The sequence below is a fragment of the Sciurus carolinensis genome, chromosome 11 (assembly GCF_902686445.1).
Source record: "Sciurus carolinensis chromosome 11, mSciCar1.2, whole genome shotgun sequence".
Classification (NCBI taxonomy): domain Eukaryota; kingdom Metazoa; phylum Chordata; class Mammalia; order Rodentia; family Sciuridae; genus Sciurus; species Sciurus carolinensis.
This window is the reverse complement of record NC_062223.1, coordinates 122,645,025-122,671,764: the sequence shown is the minus strand read 5'-3', so window position 1 is coordinate 122,671,764 and position 26,740 is coordinate 122,645,025. Positions and strand designations below refer to the sequence as shown.

Genomic DNA, 26,740 nt, shown 5'->3' with positions numbered 1-26,740 from the left:
AATATGAAAATATCCTTAGCAAACATAACTTAACATACTGAAAGATTTTGTTTGAGTGTATCTTTGGACTCCTCTAAAAAGAAACAAACACAAAGCAATGAAGAGATTAAAACATTTGAAGAGCTTTACTCACAGAAAATTACAATCTTATTAGAGTACTGATTTTGAAATCATGAACATATCTATTTCCTAGCATTTATTCGCTCTGAGAATGGACCACTTGGTCCTTCAGCTTCAACAGAGCTTTCTTCACCTCCTTGTTCCTCAGGGTGTACACAACAGGGTTGAGAAGAGGTGTCAGTACAGTGTAGAAAACAGCCACAACCCCATCCATGAGGTCCCTGGAGCCAGGTCTCAGGTAAATGAAAACACAGGGCACAAAGAAACAAAGGACCACGATGCAGTGGGAGGCGCAGGTCTGAAAGGCTCTGTGTCTGCCCTCTGAGGTGCGGATCCTCAGGATGGAGCAGACAATGGACACGTAGGACAGAACTATCAGCAGAAAGCAGCCTGAGGCCACCACCCCAATGTTCACAAAGATGACCATCTCAATGGCTGAAGTGTCAGCACAGGCCAGCTTGAGGATGGGTGGTGCATCACAGAAGTAATGCTGGATCTGGCTGGGCCCACAGTAGGGCAAGCGGAATGTCAGCGTGGTCTGGACCGCAGAGTGCAGGGAGCCACTGAGCCAGGTGCCCGTGGCCAGCAGGGCACACACTCTCCCACTCATCATGCTGGAGTACCTGAGTGGGTAACTGATGGCCAGGTAGCGATCATATGACATGACCGTGTAGAGGAAACACTCGGTGCTCCCCAGGAAGTGGAAGGAATAGAGCTGGGCCACACAGCTGTAGAAGGAGATGGCCCTGCCGCCCGGGCTCACCAAGGCCATCAGCATTTTGGGCACCGTGACAGTGGAGAACCACATATCAATGAAGGACAGGTTGGTGAGGAAGTAGTACATGGGGGTGTGGAGGTGGGAATCCACCCTGATCACCAGCAGGATGAGGAGGTTCCCCAGCACAGTGAGAATGTAGATCACCAGGAAGATGCCAAAGAGCATGGTGTCCAGCGCTGGAGCATGGGGAAGGCCAGTGAGGAAGAAGGTTGTCACAAGGCTCACATTTAGCATTTCTTCTCACTCTTGGTCACTCTGCCTGTGGACATATGAGGAGCACCCAACCTTTAGTATTTCACTGAGAACTGAGAATCCATTCTCTATGTGGCAACTGCATCATCCATGGTGGAAATTTCCAGAGTAGTACTTCACTTTGTGTAAATCTTTGGTAAAGGTGTTGGGATGACTCAGTATCTCTCTATCACACCCAGGTGCACACACAAAGATGCACACAAATACATAGACAGAAGGAAAGAAGAGAAAATCATTCTTAGATTTCTTTTGATGACTTATAAATTACAACCCACTTAGTGACATAAAACAAGTAAATTTATTTTCTTATCCTGTTTGTTGGTCATGTCAGTTGGTGACAGATCTCATAGTCTCTAGGTATTAACTGAGATGCAATCTCCTGTATAGCTCAGGATCCTATTCCAAGTTTTTAAAAGTAATTGATAGGATTTATGTCTTTGTAGTTTAGGATGTGGTCTCAATTTTCTTGCTTCTTTTGGCAGGGCACATCAATTAAGCCTTCTAGAAGACACCCCAGGTTCTACGAGGTCCTAGCTACCAAGCCTTCTCAAAATATTGCCACACCTTCTTCAGAGCCAGAAGAAAAATCACTCTCCTTTTGCTATGACAATGTGTCATGTATTGATTACAATTTATCTCATGACATACGGCATTAGCAACAGACAGTATTGCTCTGTTAGACATGCCATTGTACTCAAAGGCCTGTACCTCATTCAAAGGGAGGTGATTAAACAGGGAGAGTACCCCAGTCAGAGAGTCTTGCAGGTGATTTGGATTCTGGCTATCACATTTTGTTTTCTCTCCAAGGTTTCATGGGGAAACTTAGAGCCAAAGACTTAATTCTCATTAACAATGAATGTTTCTTAAATTCACAGTATACTTAAATGATTTTCTAGGATCCTCCTATGTTACCTGACATCACTAACATCACCTAGCTCACTGTGAAATTACAGACATTAAATAAGATGATACATGTAAAGTACTTACTGCACAGCTTGGCATGTCAGAACTAGTAGAAGAGAGCATGTCACCTTGTGCAGCCTTACTGCATAGTTGCCTTTTTGCTTTAGATAGAAAGACAATAAGTAAATTTTCTGTGCTTCCTGAGGCAACTTCTCAATTTCAAAGCTAGTTCTCGAGGATGCCTTCATCTTTGGTTGAGTTTCTGCAGTCACCACTACCACCTCTTTATATAAAGACTTTTTTCTGATATCTCAGAGCAAGTAAGAATATCAGTCACCCTCCACAGCAGGAGTCCTCACAGCCTCCCACGATTCACAGAACATACATAGCCAATCCCCTGCTTCTTCTCCACTTGATCATCCCTTGTAAGGCTCTAAAAATAGAATTTCGAATGTGCTGTCCCAGCCACCATCTGTGGGATTGAGGATAGTTATTCATTATATGTGCTTCCACTTTAGATAGCTAAACATTTTCTAATATTGATCTTGTTAGAAATCACAAATTTTCCCCTCTCACCTTCTATACCCCTCATACTCATAAACCCAGACAATATTGTCATAGGAGACAATTCAAACAAGTCTATTTTTCCTAATTAACACCAACTATGAGACAGGAAAGACAAGATCTATGCAAGCAGGGGGGAACCATATCAGTTGGAAGCCAAGAAAAGATGTGATTCTTTTTTTTACAACTAATGCAGAAATTGTGGTTTTTGCTTAAAAAAAAAAAAACATTGTCTAGAGTTTACAATACTCACTATTTCCTCTAAGTGAAGGATAAGAAACTTGTCTCCATTGCAGAGAAACCAGGAACTGCTCTTAGCAGAGATGAGATAAAATGTGTTCTATCTCCAAGGAACATAGCTCAAGCAACATGAAAGCTATATTTTTTTCAAATATGGAATAAATAGTAGAAACAGGACTATTATAATCACCAACATGAATGTCAGGTCTTCAACAGTGAAGAAAACTGTGAACTCTGAAATTTCTACTGAACCAACATAACTTAATCACCAGGATAACTTCATTTTCAGATCTGATGACATATGCAAATGGTCCTCAGATAAAGTCCAAGGTAGGTTGAGGGCCAAGACACAAGGAAGGAATCTCAGTCTGGGCCGTGGGAGAGGGGAGGATCAAAGTTTGACTTTCTCCTCTTCTGTAACAGGGTGTTAGCCAATATGGAGCCACCCAATTGCTGTATCAATCTATCCATCTATCCTTCTATCTTCTATCAAGAGAGACTAGATAACTAAAATCAGGGGGAGGTCTAACAGTTTCCAAGTGACAACTCAGTGCATGAAATGTGGAGGTAAACAAAGGATGGAGATCAGGGGAAATAAGTGAAAACTCCATTTTTAAGAACTCACCCCACAGGATGGGATTCATTTCAGTTGTCAAACTCGCCTAAGTTTCTCCTACAAATTTTCTCCTCTCTTCTTTCCTCTCTCTACATGCTCAGGCTCAACTTTGCAAGCTGTCACTCCAAGAACTGACACACTGTGTTGAGAAAGAGCAGTCCCTTTCTAACCAAGAACCAAACTAACTCAAGTGCAGAGAATGGAAACCAACCAGGCTAAATGGCAGGAGCTGAACTTCACCTGGAGTCTCAGGGGACAGCATTACTTGTGGCTTTCCAGGATCCCTTGATGAGCACAAACAACAGGAAGAGACCAGTGAAAGTTTCCCAAAAGCCTGCACATTTCTCTACCTGTGACTTATTTGCACTCTCTTGGGATAGTTCAAGTCCTCTGGAACTAATTTTCATACCTCAGAGGAGGGAAGTGGGACTTCCCTCACCAGTGATGGAGAGACACTCACAATGGCTTATTCTCAATTAAAATTGTCCAGAATCCATACCAGCATCACTTGTTTGCACTCTCCTGCTCAATGTCTCTGTCTTTCCCACCATCCTTCTATAGAGAGCTGCAGCATGCCAGTTCCCAAGCTTCGTTGTTGTTGTTTAGGGCCTCATACTCCCTTTTCCCAAAGAAACACCTACAAATATACAATAATTTCCCAACTGTATAAGAATAATTAGATTTTAGTGCTCCCATAATCTTCATTACTTTTACAAATATTACAAAACCCTTATGACATTACAAAGGTATAGTCTCCTTTGTAAATTAAAAATTTTTATTCATTTTTTTTCTTTTGAGGTAATAGCCTTTTATTGCTTTGTCTGAACTTTTACAAATTAAAAATTTTAATTCATTTTTCTATCATTAATTTTATTTTGCTTTCAAATTTAAATTACTTTGCTTCTGCTAATATTTTATGATCTAGGAAATTTTATCCTCTTCCATGAAGAGATTGATTTTTATATTGGTATGTTACTTAAGGTTTTTTTCTTACACTGAACATTTATTAGTTTTTATTCAAAGAATGTCCAGTTTTTGAGTACTTTTTCTTCACTTCATTTGGAATTCATTTTAATTTAGATAGGACATAAGAATATTTTAGGTCTAACATAAGGATTTTTTTTCCTCATTAAGTAAAACTTTTTTGTAGAAATTTGGTGTAAGTTTCCAACTGTTAGAGTTTCTTTATAATAATTTGCTTTTGTACGCCAGCTTTTTTACTTTATGATCAAAGAAAATTTGCTGCAAACTATCTTTTAAAATAAAATAATTTTAATCCAATGTATCATTTCTATAAGACTCTTTTATTGTTTGTTTCTCATGAATTTTTTTACTTAATATTATAAAGACTGCCACATTTATATCCTTAATCCATCTGTATTTGATTTTTTTATGTATACTTGTGAAACAGTATCAGGATTATTTTTTCATCTGAGTATTCAAATAACTGAAAATAATTTATTGAAGAAAACTCTCTTTCCTATAGTTTGTCTTTGTTGTATGAATGTGTATCAGTCTATTTATGCTTTATTCTCTTCCATTTTTCTATTTGTTTAGCATGATACAAATACTACACTCGAAACTCCTATAGCTCCACAGTCAGTTTTCACATCTGATGTTAAGAGTCTTCCAGTTCATTTTATTTCTTCAAGACTACTTTGACCATCTGGGGAACCTACTTCAATTCAACACAGTATATACTTTAGAATCCACATATCTAGGAAAGCGCTTTCCACCTCAGCACTATTAACCTTTTGGGCAAAATAGGCCTTGTCAAAAGGGTCAGTTCTGTGCATTGTGGGACTTCCTTAGCATCCCTGACCTCCAGCCAGTAGATGCCACTATCTGTAACCTCAACAATATCTTCAGACATTGCCCAATTACCTTTATGGGGCAAAATTGTCCCTAATCAAGACCCTCTCGTCTAGGTAATTAGTAGATGCTTTACTTCTTCTATTGAATCTTAAGAAACATACATCGGTGGGCACTGATGATAACCTAAATCATTTTACATGTTGTTGTAGAGCTTGTGTTATCTTTTCTGTAGAGCATTTCATCACGTCAATGTGCCACAATTTATTTTCACTCAGCTGTTAGACATTTGAAAACTTTTCAACTTTTGCCTGTTAAAATTAGTGTTGCAATAAACTTCAGGAATACACGTTTTTGAATACAGGTGCAGATATAAATACTGTATATTTATGGAATTTCCTTTGGCATGTATGCACTGTATATTATTTATGTTTTCTTTTGGATGCACATTTGAATTTGTACAGATACATAATTCTGTCAGATACCTATGGACACACATACACCCAGGAGTGGAATTGCTGAGTGATAAGCATCATTTAGGCAGATACCTGCAATCACCTTCTCACCTGGTAAGACCTCAACTTCAGAACGACCCTATTGTCATTATCTCCTTGTACTTTCCCCTTCTGGCAGGTTTCTGGGGATCCTGAACACCATTCTACAATTCTGATTCCTTGACAGTGCCTTCATCCATTCCCACAAACCTAGCCAAACCCCTTTTCATCCTCCAGAAAATTTTGCCCCCTGGTCTCTTCACTGTATCATCCTCCTTCAAATTCTAAGACTCTTTCCAATCTCATAAATCTCAGATGTCCTTCTCCTTCCTCCAACTTCACTCTTGTTCTTTTTTCTTCATTTTCTCATTCCCTCTGTTGTGGGCAGCCCAAACAGGGAGCCTGCCTGGATCTCTGATAGCCAGATGCCTTCCCACATGAGAAAAAAGCAAACAAAGGAAAACCGAATTTTATGCAGTTTGACTAAACTGGGGAGAAGCACCAAGATTACTTCTCTGCTGGTCCCAAGAAATGGATACAATTAACACAAACAAAAGCCAGGTATATACATATACAAATACAGCTATGCTTAAACAGAAAATAAGTCAGTCTTAATTGCTTTGGTTCTGTCCTCAGGATGAGCAACTGTGGGATGCAGGAAAGTAATTATCAGGAAGTTGCTTTTTAATTTCAAAGGTAGTCTGTTTCACTTCCTTCCCTCTGTCCTTTCATCCTTTCTTTTTTCCCTTCCTTCTTGCTTCTCAATTATTCTACTTCAAACACATTTACTACTTGTTTATCATTATGTGCGAGACACTAGGTATGTTGTGTTCCAACTCCATTTCACCTCCCAGTTTTTGTGCTGCAGCCCCAAGGCCTCTGCTACTAGGGCTGGCTATATGATTGCCTTTTGCTAGAGAGATTCCCTTGCCCCCCCCACCACAAACTTCCTGCAGAACCTCCACACCCATTCCCAAAGGAGGAACTAATAAATATTTTTGCCAGATTGCAGGGAATGTTATGACCCTTCACAGGAATGAATAAGTCCAATGTTTTAGCAAAGGGATTAACTGAATATTCAATATCAGTTAAGGATGATCTTTTTTAATCTGCTCCTCCCACTCAGGCTGAGAGATCTGGTAAACTGGATCTGCCACCACTAAGACTTGGCATTTGCTGCTTTAAATGCTTTCTCCTGCTTAACACACCCTCTACTGTTAGCCCTTCTACTTCAAAAGTGGAAGATAAAATGGCACCACTTCAGGAGAAATTTTCCCACCCCCTTCCATGTACCCTACTACATAGAAAATCAAATTGAAAGCAAAGGGAGGTCTAGTGTGAAAAACAACCACTTAGTCTTCCTAAAATAGATTATATTTCTTTTTTAACTTCCTAAGGCCAAGGATCCAAACTGGAATTTGGAAACAAAGTCTAGTTTTAACCAAGGATTCCTTTGCCATTATTATTCTTTGGAAATATATGTTCCCTTCAAGGATATCACAAAACAAGAACACCCTATAATGGGAGGATTAGGTATTTACAGTCTTAAATCCTTTCATCTTCCTTTCTCTATGTAGAATTATTCACTAGCAAAACCCTAAATCTTATTTACTCACTATCATTAGGAAGTACAGTAAAACTAGGAAATTATGGGAAATGTAATAAATACTTGATGCTGACATTATATGATTCTTTCAATGGAGACTGGCTCATTCAAAAAATAGACCATATTTCACAATATGATCTTTTAAAAAAATTGCACTCCCATATGCCTCTTTAAAAAATTGCATAATTTTTTTTGTTTGTTTTAAAGAAAGAATTTATTATTGGGAATTGTTAAACATAGATGATGAAAGAATCAATAAATCAACAGGGGTGGGTGCAGTGGTGCACGCCTGTAATTCCAGCGGCTCAGGAGGACTGCGAGTTCAAAGTCAGCCTCAAAAGTGAGGCACTAAGCAATTCACTGAGACCCTGTCTCTAAATAAAATACAAAAATAGGGCTGGGGATATGGCTCAGTGGTTGACTGCTCCTGAGTTTAATCCCTGGTACCTTCTCTCCCCCTCAAAAATCAACAAAGACTGGTGAAACAACCCAGGGGTTAGCAATGACAAGTCAGTGTTCCCCTTGGCTGGAACCTAGGGGCTAAGGTTACCTGGTGTGCCAGCTGTCAGTATATTGCTTCTCCATGCCCCATCCATTCTTTTTTTTTTTTATTGTAAACAAATGGGATACATGTTGTTTCTCTGTTTGTACATGGTGTAAAGGCATACCATTTGTGTAATCATAAATTTACATAGGGTAATGTTGTTTGATTCCTTCTGTTATTTTTTTCCCTTCCCTCCCACCCCTCCCACCCCTCTTTTCCCTCTATACAGTCCTTCCTTCCTCCATTCTTGCCCCCCTCCCTAACCCTAACTCTAACCCTAACACTAACCCCTCCCACCCCCCATTATGTGTCATCATCCACTTATTAGCAATATCAAAAAAATTGCATAATTTTTATTTACAAGAGCTATTTTAGCAAATAATTATTGAGCAATAGTTTGCCCAGCACTAGTTTAGGACCATAAACTCCTCTATTCCAGGAGCTGGGTGGATCCATACCATTAATCAACATGATTTAAGTAAATTTTATCCACTAAATAAGCAGAATGACTTTCACCATTGGAAAAGTCCTTATTCTCTTTAGAACTCAGTTGATTCAAGTACAAAATAGGGTGAACTTTGGGTCCTTTCTACAGAGGTTCTTCCAGCTCTAATCTAAATATGTTTGATTTTTAAGGGATTGCCACAGTTTTAATTTTCGTATTTGTATACAGATGATCTGACAGTTCTGCCAAAATAGGTTGTCTACTCTATTGCAATGATCTGATAACTTACTCCAAATTGAATCAGAGGGTATTTTTTTTTAAGTAAAAATATGTATTATTCATGAAGTACCTTTAGCTTTAAAGTTCTTTCAGATGCAACCTGTATCTTAAAGGGATAAATGAGTAAAGCATAATTATCACTGATTTATAGGTAAGAAAACTTAATCCCAAGAAACAGAGAGAGCCTCCTGATTCCTGATTATTTGTGCTTAGAAGGATCCTATACTATAAGGGCAGTGCTAGCAACTAAGTGAACTTCCTGCATCAGTCATAGTACAGGGTTTGCTCCTAACAAAGCCCAGTGCAACTTATTACCATGTAGTAAGTTAATTCCTTTCGGTGAAGCACAAGGAGTGTCAGCCCCCTAGTCTCCCACCCCATGGGGACTATAGGAAAGAAAAAGCTGCTTGACAGAAAACAACAATCTGGAGGTCAAAGCCTAGAGACACCACTGCCAATAGTTTCACAAAACTATAAAGGGGAGGGGTGAGGCTAAAAGGACACAGAAGTAGCACAGGTAACACAAGCAAGAAGAGGCACATCAGGAGGAAACCAGTGACCTGCTGAGCTCAAAACTGGGCCTCCATAAGGAACAGCAAAGCACAAAAAGGGACTGAAGAAGAGGAAGCAGGCAATAGCGTCAGTGTAGACTCGTGCCCAGGGAGTGGTCACTAGGAGAGAAGGCTGCAAAAACGATATAGAGGTATAGTAATGGAGATTTTTCTGAGGTATATATTATTAAATGTTAAAGATATTGGGAACAGAGAATGCAACGGAGACCTCCTAATGACACTATGGACAGGAAAGAAGTCTGAAGTTTGCTTTCCAAAGATCAATATATGTCATGGAATTGTCTGAGCCAGATGGGTTTCAAGGTCAACCTCAAGCCTAGTTCATATCACATTGGGTTTGAAAAGGCTGGATGAAGTTCAAGTCCCAGTGGTTTTTTTTTTTTTTTTTCTCCAAGCCTTCTTGTGCAAATTGCTTCTTTTCCCATTACCTAGATCAGTGTATATCTTATGTGGATAATGTAATGTGATACTAGCTAAAATGTATACACCAAATTTCTGAAGCGGATTTAGTTGACAGTAGATAAACAAGGAGTATTTTTCTGTCTTTCCAGGCATGAAAGTATTATTTCTCTGTAGAGAGAACAGTACATTACAAAAGTAAATAAGAACTGAGAATTTAAGGAAATAAGAAATTGTGGTATGAAAGAGAATTTTGATTAAGAGGAAAATTGATTTTCATTGTAGAAGAACAAAAATTTTTATGTGACTTGGTATAGATTCAGAAGATATTGGTATTTCTTTTTCTTCTTTTTTTTTTTTTTTTTTTTTTTGGTGAGAATCTACACCTATCCCTCCACTTCACTTCTAAGTAAAACATTGAAAGCAGAAATTTTGAGAGATTTGTCCAAAAATAATATAGCAAAAGAGAGAGAAATAGAGAGGGAGAGAGAGAGAGAGAGAGAGAGAGAGAGAGAGAGAGAGAGGGGGGGGGGGGAGAGAAGTGATATCTCAATCCTGGAATTAATTTGATTTCAGAAGTCAGATTAAAAGATCCAACTGATAAATCTTTGATATTATCTGCCTAGAACATAGGGATATTCACACAGAGGGAAACTCATTTGTTCAATACTATGTGTGGCTCTTTCTGTGAAATGTATGCCATGAAATTGAAATGAAAAGAAAAAATAAAACAAAGACCTTTTGCAACTTAAGGCCTAATGGGAAAATAGCCACACACGTGCAAGTTGAAACATGCTTTCTATAAGCCTGTTACAAACACGAACACTCAGTACCATGGTAAAATTGAATTTTATCATGTATGAACATATAGAAAAGAACATCGGGACGTAAGGTCTGGTGCCATGCACTATTCAGGCAGACACTGGAGGTTTTGGAACCCATGCCCCATGGATATGGGTAGGATACTGTATTTAGTTTGGGAGAAAGAAGGAAAGACCCATGCACAGAGCTTCCCAAATCGGAAAGAAGTAAAATCACACTAAACTTAAAATCAGTTAATGAAGAAATGTCTGTTCTGTTGATTTCTTTCAGTTTGATCTATGATTTGCATACCAGGCAGCTAGCTTACAGAACACAAGAGTTCAAATCAAATTTCCTAGTCTAAATGTGCCCAATGTGCAGAATATATATTGAACCTAATACATTTAGAATCTCTGACATTTTAGCTAGAAATATCTATTTTCAAAAGTTCTATATAAAAATGCTCATCTTATTTAAAATCATTCTTGATAGTGAAGCAGTATAAAATTCCAGCCCCAAAGCACCTGATTGTATTTTCATTATTTCTGAATTACTTCAGTCCATCTCTCCATCCACTATCCATCTATCTGTCTGTCTATCCACACAGTAGGGAAGTATACTGTGTCTTTACCACAGCATCTAAAGTCTTAGTGGGCTAAAAAAAATTCTACCCCTTCTACTTCTACTTGGAAATGCAAATTTCCCTTTTTGGTCTGTATCTACATTTGTATGTAGAACACTAATAGTGACTACTACTTCATAGGATTGTTGTGAGGATTAAATATTTACAGTAGTACTCAATAAACATAAAATATAATTTTCTATCAAATATGTGTTGCAGTCCTATATTATCAGGCAAATTCAGCCTTCACATGGGTGCCTCAACTTTTTTTTTTTTTCCGGGTACTAGGGATCGAACCCAGGGCCTTGTGCTTACAAGGCAAGCACTCTACCGACTGAGCTATCTCCCCAGCCCTTTGGGTGCCTCAATTCTGAAGTAAGTATCTGAAAAGTGGCAGAGCTCTGCACAGTGAGGGGTCATGTGGAGTATTCTTCCTAGTGCCATTTTCTCTCCTCCAATATTTGCTCTCATAGTCTCTTTACAAACTGGCAGCAAACATCCAAATGGCATGTCCCTTTCATAGAGGCTCCGAGGCAACTCAGAATCACTCAGAAGACTTCAAAGGGTGTGACATGATACAGGACTGGCCAACTGAACTGGCCAATGGAACCATGGTGGCAACCATGTCTACCATCTGGCTACTTTCTATCCTGCACCGTAGATCTCCATGGATCTCCATGAATCTGTCATTTTACCATCTCAATACTCTTTAGTGCCACAGAGACTACTTTTCTAGTGACAAGTTGACTAGGTAGGTTCTGAGTGATTTGGGGGACTTAGCACTTTCTGTGTTAAATTGAGATGAGGATGGTAAACAGAAACAGCTGATAACACTAAATAAGTGTTTACTGCAAAGAAATTGAATAATCTCCCAAAATATAGTTGTAAAATCCATTTTGAAACATGAGGTAATGCTTAGTGATTTCCTAGGTGCTTACTTGATTACCAACTTGCAATGGTACAACATTGCCCAAGTGGATAGTCCAAGCTTGCCAGCATGGCCTGTGGGAACAGAAGTCTTCAAATCTAATGTGACCTACTTTAGTAGTCTCTCAGAACTCCATTCCACAAACCAGGCTCTAATAAGATATGCCTCTACTACTTCCTAATACATCAGCATCTTTAATCTGGAATGGCCTATTTCTCTAATATCTAAAAAGTTCCTATTTATCATTCAGATGCCACTCAGCTGATGCCTGCTCAGTAAAGTTTTACTTTTCTTTTCCCCAGGTTGTCATTCTTTGCATGATAATAATATACCTTATAAATCATGAAGAACTGTTCTCCTCTCTTCCTTCCTCTCTCTCTCTCTCTCTCTCTCTCTCTCTCTCTCTCTCTCTCTATCTATCTCGATCTCTCTCTCTCTTTTCTCTCAAAAAAGTCAAGACAAATAAAATTTGGGGGCCATGGTTGACCATAACAGAAAATTTGAAAAGTGAAACTGTGGATAATGAGGTACTACTGTAAATAACTGTTCTCTGGAACCTAGCAAACACCCATAAACAAGAGCTGGGAGAGTGAGAGAAGGAAAAAAATGATGAAAAGCAAGGAAGCAAGAGGAAGAGCAAGAGCTAGCTAGAAAGAAAAGAGAGATTCTCTTGTGACTGTTTAAAAATGACACAGTGTAGATATGCCATGCTTAGAGATTTTACAGGAATATTAAGTCTTTCTTCCTGCTACTACTTTTGGCAGATGTGAACAGCAAAGAAATGCAAAGTGGAAACCAGACATCTGTGTTGCACTTCATTTTGGTGGGCCTGCACCACCCACCACACCTGGGGGTACCACTCTTCCTTGCTTTCCTTGTCATCTACATACTCACTGTGTCTGGCAATGGGCTCATCATCCTCACCGTCTTGGTGGATGTCCGGCTCCACCGCCCCATGTACTGGTTCCTATGTCACCTCTCCTTCTTGGACATGACCATTTCCTCTGCCATTGTCCCCAAGATGCTGGCTGGCTTTCTCTTGGATAGTAGGGCTATCTCCTTTGGGGGCTGCGTAATCCAACTCTTCTCTTTCCATTTCCTGGGCTGCACTGAATGCTTCCTTTACACACTCATGGCTTATGACAGGTTCCTGGCCATTTGCAAGCCTTTACACTATGCTACCATCATGACCCGGAGTGTCTGCAACTACCTGGCTTTTGGCACCTGGCTGGGAGGGACCATCCATTCACTTTTCCAAACAAGTTTCATATTCCGGCTGCCCTTCTGTGGCCCAAACCGAGTTGATTACTTCTTCTGTGACATCCCTGCCATGCTGCGTCTAGCCTGTGCTGACACCACCATCAATGAGCTGGTCACCTTTGTGGACATTGGCTTCCTGGCCCTCACATGCTTTATGCTTATTCTCACATCCTATGGCTACATTGTGGCTGCCATCCTGCGAATCCGGTCAGCAGACGGGCGTCTCAATGCCTTCTCCACCTGTGCCGCCCACCTCACTGTGGTCATTGTTTACTATGTGCCCTGCACCTTCATTTACCTGCGGCCTGGCTCACAGGAACCCCTGGATGGGGTGGTAGCTGTCTTCTACACAGTCATCACTCCCCTGCTCAACCCCATCATCTACACACTCCGCAACAAAGAGATGAAGGCGGCCTTACGGAGGCTGGGAGGCCTCAAGGAAATACAGCCTCACTGACTTCACCCAGCACAGACAGGGGCAGACACAGAAGCTCAAGGCAAGGATTAGACACCAAGTATTTGGGAAGATGTACAACAGAATGAGAAAGAAGGATCCATGCAGAGAGTAAAGGATGCCTAGGTAGGGAGGCGAAAGCTGGGAAGTTCCACATTGTGACCTGTTTTCAAACATGACTTTGTAAGTCTTCCTTCAGTATCACTGAAAACTAATTAAAGACACTTAGCAAAGGTAGCAGCTTGTAGGAAAGATCCAAGATAAGAAAACTTCAACACAAAAGCTCCATCTCTCTGTGGCATCCATCACCATGCACATGATTGCTTCTAATCCCTGTGTTGATACAAATAATCTCCATGCAAACCATTTGATTTGATCTTGACAACTCTGTGAAGTAGGTATTATTGTTCTACATTATTATTCTCATGAAACTGTGGGGAAATTGAAATTCAATGAAGTAAGTCAATTTTTCAGATTTTCTTCTCTCTTCCTTTTACCTTGTCATAGAAGATGAACATGGACTTGAACTTGAGGGAGCAATTTCACCTTAATATGAGGGAGTCTTTACGTGTGTACTGTGCCATGAACTGAGTACCTCTAATCTACTAAGCTTGAACAAAGCTCCACTGTGGTAAAATTGATATAGATATATCAAGGATAAACTTCCTTGCTCTGCAAATATAAACCAGGTCTCCCTGCACTTCCAGGGATGTTAATGAAGCAGATCATCTGAGATGGTAGGCTAGTATACATGCTGTCACACTCCTGCATTTTTTACACAGCTTTTGGGTACAAGTGCAAGGTGGGATGCCATGGGTTGCATATCTGGTTACAAGTAAATGATCAAACTCCTCTGAAGTTCACCTAGACTCCTTTCTTCTAAGAATGTTGTCAGCCTCTTAGTGTTAATCCTTCACTCCTACGACCCCCTAAGTGCTGGAGATGCTTTTGTTGATGTTCCAAAAGTTCATGGGCAAATACAGCCCAAGAGAATCACTATCTTCTCCAGACCCAATTTCATTTATTAAAAAACTGTAACAGAGGAGTACTGATTGCTATGCACCAGAAACTTTCTAAGAAGAAATGTGGATTGTTAGGAGTTCCCTTTCTGTCCATTTTAACAACAGAAATGCAAGTGTAACCAGAAAAATATTCAAGAACAGTCAATTCAACTCAACTTAGCACAAATGTATTCAGTATAACCCCAAATAAGTGACATTGTAGTACATTCCAAATAAATTTCTAATCTTAAGGGGGAAAAATGCATTTACATATGAAGCAAAGAGATGAAGTACAGAACCAAAAATTGAATAAGACTCTATTAGAATAAATAAGTGCCCAGTAAATATTGTTCTGGAAAAGAAAAGAGAGAAAGATATCATTAGGCCTGGAATTTATCATGCTGGTTACCTGGAAAAATGTAAGATAATAAATGAAAGACACTGTGTGGTTTGTAAGTCTTGTTAAGACCTTCACAGGAGACAAGCACATAGAATTCTTCAATTGATCAGAACATAAGCCTCTAGGGATAATCTTAAATGAATGCTCTAGAGAAGCCTAATTAACTGTCTTAGGAAGAGCAGCCCAAGACTATTAAAACTCTTTTTGACAAACATACACAACCACAGCACCACCGGCCCCTAAACACTCTGTGATACAAAGTGAGGCAGAATGTAGAGAGTAAAGCCCAGAGAGCCAGAACAGAGTCTGCCTGGAAGTCAGATACAAGAAAACATGAGAACCTCTCTTGTCATCAGAGCCAGTGACAGACACATCACACACAAAATGAAGTCACATAGAAAATTTCTTACTTGGTTGTTTTGTAGTCAACAAAAAAATTAAAATATGTTATTATTTTATAAGTAAAACTACTATGTAAAAACACCAAGCAAAAACTTTATTTTATTGTCTATCTACAGTTATTTACTAACAACAGAGCTAGTAGGTGAACTCATCTCTGAGTATTTGAACTTTCCACCAGCAAGAACTGCACAGTGATATTTTCTTATGCAACTTCATCTCTTTAGAGAATATTGTGTTTTCAATTTGTTTTAAGATCATCTAGCCTCAAGAATGAGAAAACTACACAGGAGAGAAAAAGTAGTGTTGGCCTATATGGATATTTCTCCATTCTTAAAAATACAGAAAAGAACCTGCTACTGTTTATAGTTCCAGTAGTAAAGTGTTTGGGCTTCTTTCGATCCTCTGGATTCAGATTTCAAAATTTGCACATATACATTAATATACATCCATATTCACTATTAACAAATTTTTAAGTAGCTATACCTTTATTTTTAAATAACCACTAGGGCTCTTTCCCCTCTCTTTTCTACTCACATTCATATTATTCCTAGTTACTTTCTTACTCTTACTCAGATTAATTTCAGAATATTTTGTCAAGTAGTGAACTAACAAAATCATTTCTGGTATCTTGAGTTCACATTAATTTTAGAAATTTAATCAACATTAAATTCAATTTTCCTATTATTGAACATGGTACCCCTGATTCCTGGTTCAAGTTCTGCTAGGCACACTTCACCTTAACCTTTGATAATAAATTATTTCATCATGACTGGAAAATCACTCTGCCTAAGTTGTATCTAATCTGCTCAAGTAATTTTGTACTGATTTTTAAATTCTAGCCCTTAGAAAGAACCCTGATTATCCTTATTTTTAAATTCCTAGGGAACACTTCAACTCCCCTTAGTCTCCTTAGGATTATTTTCTTTTTCTGTAAATTTAAGTTCTAGCAAGATGATCTAAGTTATTTTAAATTCCAAAGCTCTAAAATTGTCCCTTTCCCACTATGTTTAAGAAGGAGTGTGATAAATGCTCTCAGGTATGAGTGTAATGGAGAAAAATGTTCTTGGGAAGAAGATAAGAAAAGAGGTATCACAGCAAAATATCAAATTTTGTCAAGGTTAGTAGTCATTAGCCAGAATTTCTTCATCCACTGTTTATATGCTGTATGTTAGTGGTAAAATGTAGTGAGCATGATTTGTTTAAAAAAATTATTTATATTTGCATTTATTGTACATTTTGACTTTATTTCACTGTGTTCAAAGGACCAGGTTAGAACTAATTGTTGGAAGTTTAAGTACCCTAAACATGTAAAGGATATTTTAACATATGAACTATCCTATGTTGGCATAGGCTTTTCTATGACATAAAAATACTTTCCTACAGAAAGTGTCATGGAAAAACCAGTGGTTGGAGTAAAAGGTTGAGAAAGACGTGAGAGTTTATGCTACATTGCTTGCTGTTCAGGGTTTGTGGCTATTACTATGAGGATAACCCCTGTGTAATTTCATTTACATTTTAAAGATGTGGAATTGAGGTACATGTGTGTGTGTATATATATACACTGTCAATTATATCAACTATATCAATTATAAAAATTGTTCAATTAATTATTTTTAAATCATTTGCAGATGAGGAAACTGTAAATTTACAAATTTACTCAGATTTCAAGGTAACCTATCAGGTTACTCAGCTCAAATGAAGCCAGATTTAAACAGAGTATCCAGGTCTTACCCTCACTTTACCACATCGGGGTACCTGGAAATCACAAAAGGTAATCCCTTCATTAGTGAGTTCATCTCCTTAACCAGAGGATTGCAAGCTGTACTTTTTGTGGTTTTGAGTTTTACTGACATAAAATTTACTCCTTCTGTGCATACATTTTGATAATTTTTAACAAATCACACCAATTGTGAAACTATCCCCACACTCCAGTGTCAGAACATTTCTATCACCTTGTGCCTACTTTCTGTCAGGCCATATCCCCTCTCTGGTCCCCAGCATCCACTTATTTGTTTCATCTTTATCTAATTTTTGTACATGTAATCACAATAAAACGTGTCCTTTTTTTTTTTTTAATCTTTCACTTGCCATGTTTTTCAGGTTCACCCAGAGTGTAATCTGTCAGTACTCCATTGTTTTCTAAACTACATAGCATTTCATAATATGCATTTATCACACTTTGTTTTTTCATTGACCTGTTGAATTGTTTCTGTGCTTTGTCTAGTCTGGGTAATGCTAAGAATATTTATGTACAATCTTATGTGTAAACATATATTTTCTATTCTCTTAAATATATACTTAGGAGTGAAATGTCATATGCAACTCTATGTTTACATTTGGAGGAATTGCCATTTTTCACAGTAGCAGTACCATAATAATTCTCAGCAGCCATGCATTTCTCTACACCCTTGCCAACACTTGTTATTTTCCCTTTTTATTATAGCCTTCCTCGTGGATTTGAAGTGGTATCTTCTTGTGGTTGTATTTGTACTTATCTTATGACTATAATATTGAACACCTTTTCATGGGCTTATTTAGTAATTCAAATATTTTATTTGATACAATGGCTATTCAAACCTTTGCCCATTGTTAAGCTGTGTTATTCTCTGTGTATCCTGCATACAATTCCTTTATTATATATATGACTTGAAAATATTTCCTTCCAGACTATAAGTTTTGTCATTTCAATATGAAACTCTTTAAAATCAGGATAATCACTGTATGGGTATAACTTTTCTAAATACCACACTCAACAAAAGTTTAGTGATACTTGACCTTAAAGGAAATCCTGGAAAATAAGAGAAAGATAAAAAAAATTTAGAAGATGTTATGGTTTTGATCTGTGTGAAACACAGCAAAAATATTCAGAGGTGACATGATTGGGTTATGACAATATGACCTAACCAGTGGATTGATCCACTGATAGGAATTAACTGGGTGTTAACTATGTGCAGGTAGAGACTGGCTGGAGGAGGCAGGTGTGGAGAGCGGTGACTTGGATCATGGTCTCTAACTGCCTTACTGCAGGAGGCTTTCTTTGATGGTGCTGGGAACTTCCTGTGCAAAGTGCAGGTCAAGGCTACCCAGTTGATGTGGTGATGCACAACTTGAGGAGGTTCAGCACAAGGCACAGAGCTATCAATCTCAACCCTAAGTCCAGACACCAGCTGCTGGGTATACAGAATTAAGAGCACAAGTAGATAATTATAATTGTGTGCAGGTTCTTCAAACTTCAAGCCTGCCTGCTTTGAAGAAACCTTCTCACAGAAACCCTTTTGATGATAAAACCTTTATAATAAACATGCTGAGCTGGCTCTGGGTCATTGTTCCTCCATCAGAGGACAATGTTTCACGTGGCCCAGGTTTCTTTCTTTAAGTGTCTGTTTGTCTTTCTTAATCCGCCATTGCAGGTTTCTACTTAATAGCCAGCCAGCAGGTTACTGGTGGCATGCCTTTGGGATTTATGCTTTGTCCCTGGTGAATGGAGCTCTCTCTCTCTCTGCTTCTTGGTGTCATATCCTGAGCTGCTTTTTCCTGCCCACACTCTTCCACTGTGATGTTCTGCCTTGCCTGAGGACCAGAGCAATGGAGCTGGTCATCTGTGGACTGAGACCTCTGAAACTATGAATCCCAAATAAACTGTTCCTCCACTGAAACTGTTCTTGTCGGATCTTTTGGTCACAGCAGCAAGGCAGTTGACTAAAACAGAAGACAAGTCACTGTGAATAAATACAGGGAAGAAAGTACCACAATAGAATGAATTGGACATAACTTTCCTAGGTTCATAAGTGAATACTTGACCATTGTAACTCTACAACATGTACAACTGCAAGAAAGGGAAGTTATGATTCACGTATGTATAATACGTCAAAATACATTCTACTGTCATTCATAACTAAAAAGTACAAATAAGAAAAAGAAAAAAATTAAATAAAAAATGTAAAAGAAAGTACCAGAATAACTCAACAACCCATCACAATCATTTTTTTGGCATTACAAGATAGTTAATATTCCTACAGAGAGATCACTTGTAGATAAGTTTTATTTACAGAATTTAGGAGAGGGCTCTGTAATTGTCAATTAGCTCAAATTAGTTGACAGTATTTTTCCAGTCTACTATATTTTACTGATTTTTCCCATATTTTATGACTTCTTTTTGGGTTTTGTTTGTTTGTTTTTGTTTGTTTATTTGTTTGTTTTAGTACTGGGAATTGAGCCCAGGAATAGTTTACCATGGAGTTACATCCTAGACCTTTTTATTATTTATTTTGAACAGGATCTAGTTGCTGAGGTGTCCTTGCAGAGGCTGACTTTGAACTTGCAATTTTCTTACCTCAACTTCCCAAGTTGCTGGGATTCCAGGTGAGCACCACCAGGCTCAGCCGCTTTTCCTATATTTTCTCTTACTTTCTGAAACATGAGTGTTGAATTCCTTCTATTGTGTTATAATAGCAATGAATTGTTTCTGCTTTCAGTTATCCATCAAAGTCTTTTATTTCAACTTCATTTTTATAAGATGTTTTAACTGGACATGTAATTACAGGTTGACAATATTTGTTTTCATTTCTTGCTTTAAAGATCTTGATCCAGTGTCTTTAAGGGTTTCAAGATTTCTGATGAGGAGTCTCATGTCATTCTTATCTTTTTTCCTTGGGCATAATGATTGTTTTCTTTTCCTCTGTGTGCTTTTCAGATTTTCCTCTACCAATGATTTTTAGCATTTTGATTGTGGCATGCTTTAGTGTGGTTTTCTTTACGTTTATGTCACTTGGCGCTTATTGAATTTTTCTTTTATTGAACTTCTCTTGTCCATGGTTGATGATTTTACAAATACTTGGAAAAGTTTAGGCCACAATTTCTTCAAATGTTATTTCTACCTACCCCAGTCTTCCGCAGAATCCAACTGCATTATTAGTAAACCACTTAAAATTGTTCTACAGGTACTTAAGACTCTGTTCTTCTTTGTCATTTTTTTCTATATTCTTCAATTTTGATAATTTCTTCCATTACTTCTTCAAGTTCACTCATCTTTTCTTCTATAATGTCTATTATTAATCCTATTCAACATCTTTTTCATTTCAGTTATTATATGTCTTTCCGTAAGGTTTTTATGACAGGTATGGATCAATTTTTATTCATGACTTGATAGGTGGGTGTCTAATTCATTAACCTTTGAGGGTTCTCCAGGTGTCACGGCACGCTGCAACTAGGTAACCGCTTCTAAGTTCAGCAATCTTACAATTTACCTCATTTGTCTCCATTCTGTCAGGAAACATGTCCCTGTACTTTATTTTGTTCAATGGTTGAAAATAGTTGATTTATAGATTTTTGCCTAGCTTTCTACACTTTTATAGTAGGGGACCACATGCTTTAGCAGTCAATTTTTATGGACAAAGTTGGTATTTAATTTTTGAAAGTTGGTTTCATATTCAAAATGTTTGTCGAGCTATCTTATTATAGTTATTTGCTTGGAGGTGCTCTTTATTTTTTTCCTTTAAACTCGGTATTTGGAATAAAAAAGAAAAATGTGAAATAAATATTTTACAATTGTCCTTTTTAATCTCTATTTTAAAGGAACATTAATTATTCTGCATGAAGAGAAAACTGTCTCACTAAACTTGTAGATATTTGATTCATTCAGACAGTACTACAAGATATAATGACAAAGAAATGGACGTTAAACAAAGAGTTTTGATAATCTGATTAAACAAGTAAAAGCAAGATTTCACAAGATTAAATTTCACTGTTGCTGGTGCTATAATCAAAATACCAGATTTCCTTCTCTCTTTCATTCACTATAAAGAATAAATGTTAGCCAACTGACTCTATATTGTAAAGATAAAAGCACCTGTCATGTACCTTTAAACAATAGTCTTGATAAAATTTCTGGATCTTAATTTTCTTTCACAGTAAAATAACCTTATTTCATTATATATTTGTTTATTACTCTTAATGTATATGATAAACATACATCGAGGCATTTATATTTACAATTTGGTTGTCTTCTATGTTACGTAAGACAAGTAATATTTATATGTTCTATAAAAAATTATAATATAGAAAGAATTTTCCTGAAATTTCTCAAATCAGCTGCTGATTTTTAGAATTAAGATATGTCTCTGGTTTGTTTTTTATCTAAAAGCAAAACAAATCTTTTATCTTCCATATAACCATTTTCTCTTTTTCCTAGCTTATCATTTGGTTAGAAAGCTCAGAAATACTGAGTAGGATGAATTTAAATAGCAATGCTTATTTTTTCTCTGCCTCAAAAGTGACTTAAATTTTCACTATTAAATATTATATTCCTAGAATGGTTGTGCTAGTTATTCTTTCTCATGTTTTCCTAAAATTCCTTTCTATTATTATTATACTGATACTTTTCTTATAATGAATTTTGAATTTTATTTCATACTTTTCTGAACTTATTGAATATTTTCTCTTCAAATTAATGTCTTAATGTAGTGAATTAAAAGATTTTATAACATTAAAATATTGTTTTATCAATATAATTTCAAGCTATCACAAGTATTTGCTTCCATTATGTGCAGCTATATTCATAAAAATAATTTATAATTTCTTTCATGTACTATCTTTTTTTTAATTAATATAAGTTTATGCTAACTTAATGGATGAGCTTTTAAAAATACAACCTCTAAAATATTTTACAAAGTCAATTCTAAGATAGATACCAGTAAAACTTTTGCTTTAAATATAAATATAAATTCATCAGACCTCTGGCAAAAGAATTAAAGTTGGCAACAGGCATGCAGTGGAGCATTCAAAGTGACCAATGCACAAAGCAAACCATTCATGGAACAACATGTTTCACAAAATTTAGTGAAAGAAAATATAATTGGATAATTTTATATTCAGTTAATGAGTCCTTTAAAGAAGAAGACCATGTGATAGCAATGCTCAACACATTAAAACTTTACAGAATTCTTCATTTGTCAGCCCTCTGGAGGAATCTGCCAAAGAATGAACTTCAGTCAATCAAAAAATGATGAGGAGAACTTCAGCATAAAGACAGATAGTGAATAGTTTAATTTACAAAAGTATACACCCAACTGAAACAATTACAGGAAGAAAATTCAAGACTAATGTACAAATATCATATGTTCTGATGAAGTGGAAATAATTCAAGTAAAAAAAGAGAGAAAAGAGCCAGGTATGGTGTCATATACCCGTAATCCCAGAGACTCCAGAGGCTGAGGCAGGAGGATTGCAAGTTCAAAGCCAGCCTCAGCAACTTAGCAAGGACCTAAACAACTTAGCAAGATACTGCCTCAAAGTACAATATAAAAAAAGACTGGAGATGTAGCTCACTGGTTAAATGCCTCTGGGTTCAATAATTCCAGGTATAAAAAAAGAGAGAGAAAGAAGAGTGAAAGAGAAGGCAAAAAATAGAATAAGCTTATTGTTGCACAGTACAAATACACATTAGTGGATACCATAAATAGTAATAAATCTGGCAGCAAAGAACAAAATGATAAAAAGGAGACTAAACCAAATAAACACAGTACAAATAAAATCACAAAGCAGTATCATAAATGTCAATTCAACTTTACCAAATAAAATATTTGCAAGCACAATCTAAAATCACATTAAGAAAATAATATACCATGACCAAGTAAAATATGTTATAGGCATACAAAATTGGAGTAATATCACTTAATGTATTAATATTATATGTTATGCCAGTAGATTAAAGAAAAAAATCCTAGTTATCTTCATAGACACTTAAAAATTCTTTAACAAAATTCAACACCCATTCATGATAAAAATTATTCAAAAGAAAATAAGACATGAAAATATTTAATATATTAAATTTAATATGACATCTGAATATGTATTAAAATAACTTCTATTTTACTTAAGAGGAAGACACTGCAGACATTTCCCTCTGTTAAAATCTAACTGTTATAGAAGCATGAATTAATGCAATTAGATAAGAGAAATAAGTTCAGGGAATAAAAGTGGGTAAATAAGAACTAGAACTATCTCTATATGCAAATAATATAAAAACATGCTTGCCTCTAGGCTTTGGCTATTGTGAATAATTCTACTATATACTCTAAGTGTTTGTATGAACCTAACTTTTCTTTTCTCATGTATAGATTCCTAGGAGTGGAAATGCTAAGTCACATGGTAAATTTATTTTTAACTTTTTAGGAAACTGCCAAACTGTTTTCAAAGCAGGTTACCCATTTTTTCATTTCTATTAGCAGTGCATGGTGATTTCAGTTTCTCCACATCCAATAACATTTGTTAGTCTTTATCATTTTTTATCATACCTGCTCCTGTGGTTATAAAATGTGCACATGTAAACTTTGTTGGATGAAATATCAGAGATAAATACATATAGCAGATACAAACAACATTGTAATATATTGGCAATGTGGTATGGACTGTGTTATGAAGGATGGATTAGTCATTTACTGAGCTTGTCCAAGCAGAGGGCACAACATTTTTATCAGACACATCAGAGCAATTATCACTGCATATAATAAATGACTGGATATGAAGAAGTGACAGATTCTGTGCTATGTGCCCCACTCTATCCTAAAGAAAATAATTGCTACACTAATGAGAACCAATGATAGTATCCACATTTTAAATTTAAGGAAAGTAGGAACAGAGAAATCAATCATTATTACTTTATCTTTCAGCTAATTAACTGTTAGCCACAGACTGAAGCTTAAATTCATAGAAACTCAAATAAACCTGGCTCCTTCTACTTCTACTGTTCTATTTCAAAAGTGCTAATGAGAAAGTAAAGAAAATGCAAGTTTCTTTCCCTGTGTTCTTCCTAGGGAGACAGGACACATGCACATAGACCACTACAACAGTCCAAGAAAAACATAATTAGGTGTTTATTAATAATTATAAAGATTGCCATTAGTCTTCAGGAATTAATAAATCAACATGAGGAAAAATATTTATAAAAGGCTCCCCTAGAAATGCAAATCAAAACTACCCTAAGAGTTCATCTCACCCCAATTAGAATGGCGATTATCAAGAACACAAGCAACAATAAGTGTTGGCAAGGATGTGGGGAAAAAGGTACACTCATACATTGCTGGTGGGGTTGCAAATTAGTGCAGCCACTCTGGAAAGCAGTATGGAGATTCCTCAGAAAGCTTGGAATGGAACCACCATTTGACCCAGCTATCCCACTCCTTGGCCTACACCCAAAGGACTCAAAATCAGCATACTACAGAGATACAGCCACATCAATGTTCATTGCTGCTCAGTTCACCATATTCAGATTGTGGAACCAACCTAGATGTCCTTCAATTGATGAATGGATAAAGAAACTGTGGCATATATACACAATGGAATATTACTCCGCCATAAAGAATGATAAAATTATGGCATTTGCAAGCAAATGAATGAAATTGGAGAATATCATGCTAAGTGAGATAAGCCAATCTCAAAAAACTAAAGGATGAATGATCTCGCTGATAAGCGAATGAGGACATATAATGGGGGGTGGGAGGGGTTAGCGTTAGGGTTAGGGTTAGGTTTAGGATTAGGGTTAAGGAGGGTGGTAAGAATGGAGGAAGGAAGTACTGTATAGAGGGAAAAGAGGAGTGGGAGGGGTGGGGGGAAGGGAAAAAAATAACAGAATGAATCAAACAACATTACCCTGTGTAAATTTATGATTACACAAATGATATGCCTTGACTCCATGTACAAATAGAGAAACAACATGTATCCCATTTGTTTACAATAAAAAAAAAGAAAAAGAAAAAAATCAAAAAATCAATCAATCAATAAATAAATAAAAGGCTCCCTAGGAATTAAGTTTCAAAATGAACCCTAGAGAGAACATTTGGCAAGGCAGATACCAAAAGTATTCCATTTATGTTTGTAAATGGACTGTTGTAAAGGGGATCAGGGAGAGATTATGGCACATAGAGGAGAAGATGAAAGAGCAAATAGCATTCTTGGGTAGGAGAAGTTTCTTTAGAGGACTACAGGAGATATTTTGTGACAATGGAATGAGCTTATAAGTATTTTCAAATATCACAAAAAGATGCACTCTATGTTACAGGCAGTGCAGATCAATAAACATGAAAGCTATATTAAGTATGTTGTTTTCAGAAAACTGACTAAGAAGTAGACTACAAAATCATTTAATATATTGGGGATTAAGTAAAAGATTGCACATAAAATGCCATTGTGAAAATCTAGGTATAAAATAAACAAAGGCAGCCAGGCATGGTGACACACACTTGTAATCTCAGACACTTGAAAGGCTGAAGGACAAGGATGGCAAGTTCAAGGCCAACATGGACAACTGAGCAAGTACCTGTCTCAGAATAAAAAATAAAAAAATAAAAAGGGCTAGGGATATAGCTCAGTGTTAGAGCACCCCTGGGTTCAATCCCCAGCACCAAATAAAAAAATAAACAAACGAATATGGGCTGTGCTAGGTAAAATTCATGAGAACTGAAGACAATGGGAGGAGGAGTTTAAAGAAAAATTTCACATACTACAATGTCTAATTAGGCTTAGGAGGTAAAGAATGAAATGAATCAAAGAGATATCTTAAATTTCTGGTCCAATGGAAAGGAACAACAAGAAAGGAATAGGAAAACAATTCCCAAGATTTCAGACAAAACTTTACAGGAAGAGTATGAAATGTTCTGAACAAATTGCTCTGTAATTATTCAGTCTACACTCCAGGGTTTCATTATCATACACTTGAGAGTTGTGGGCAACTGAAATTCCAAAGAACTCCCTCTGTGTGAGGATTGGGTGGGGATGCTATATTCCTAGCTGATGCAATAGCACTCAACATCTAACCAAAGTTCTCCCACGGATGAGATGAAACTCCCAGATGACAAACAGTGATAAGAATCTGCCTGTGCACTTCAAAAGCATGACAGAGTAAATTAGGAGGGCAGAGGCATATTCTAGAATATGTGCAATAAAATATATACTCGATGAAAGCAGGACTTATACTCCTTTTTTATATAGCCAAAATTTAGGGAGTACTTTTCTGAAAATAATCTTTACAGTCCTTTATGTGCTTCATAAGGAGTTCAAATTATGCTTTGAAATATTTATTCTGAAAGAATGGGCAATAAGAAAACAGAAGAATAAGGCAAAACCTGAACCAGATTCTATCTTTCTCACTTATGGAACAAACCACCATGTTATGGCCCAATGGATAATGATATTAGGGGGAAAGTAAACAACTATTGACCCTGTTAACTCAGTTTTGCTGCAGAGGTTAAGT

The 26,740-nt window shown here is 36.9% G+C and overlaps 2 protein-coding genes across 2 annotated transcripts; one reads left to right on the top strand and one right to left on the bottom strand.

Moving 5' to 3' along the window:
- Positions 1-196: 196 nt before the first annotated feature.
- Positions 197-1,132, bottom strand: LOC124960338 (olfactory receptor 10G9-like). Its single transcript, XM_047519066.1, has one exon. It carries the CDS (start codon positions 1,130-1,132, stop codon positions 197-199), a length of 936 nt encoding a protein of 311 aa, XP_047375022.1.
- Positions 1,133-12,726: 11,594 nt separating this feature from the next.
- Positions 12,727-13,692, top strand: LOC124960158 (olfactory receptor 10G6). Its single transcript, XM_047518730.1, has one exon. The coding sequence runs from the start codon at positions 12,757-12,759 to the stop codon at positions 13,690-13,692; it is 936 nt and encodes a 311-aa protein (XP_047374686.1). The 5' UTR covers positions 12,727-12,756.
- The last annotated feature ends 13,048 nt before the right edge of the window (positions 13,693-26,740 follow it).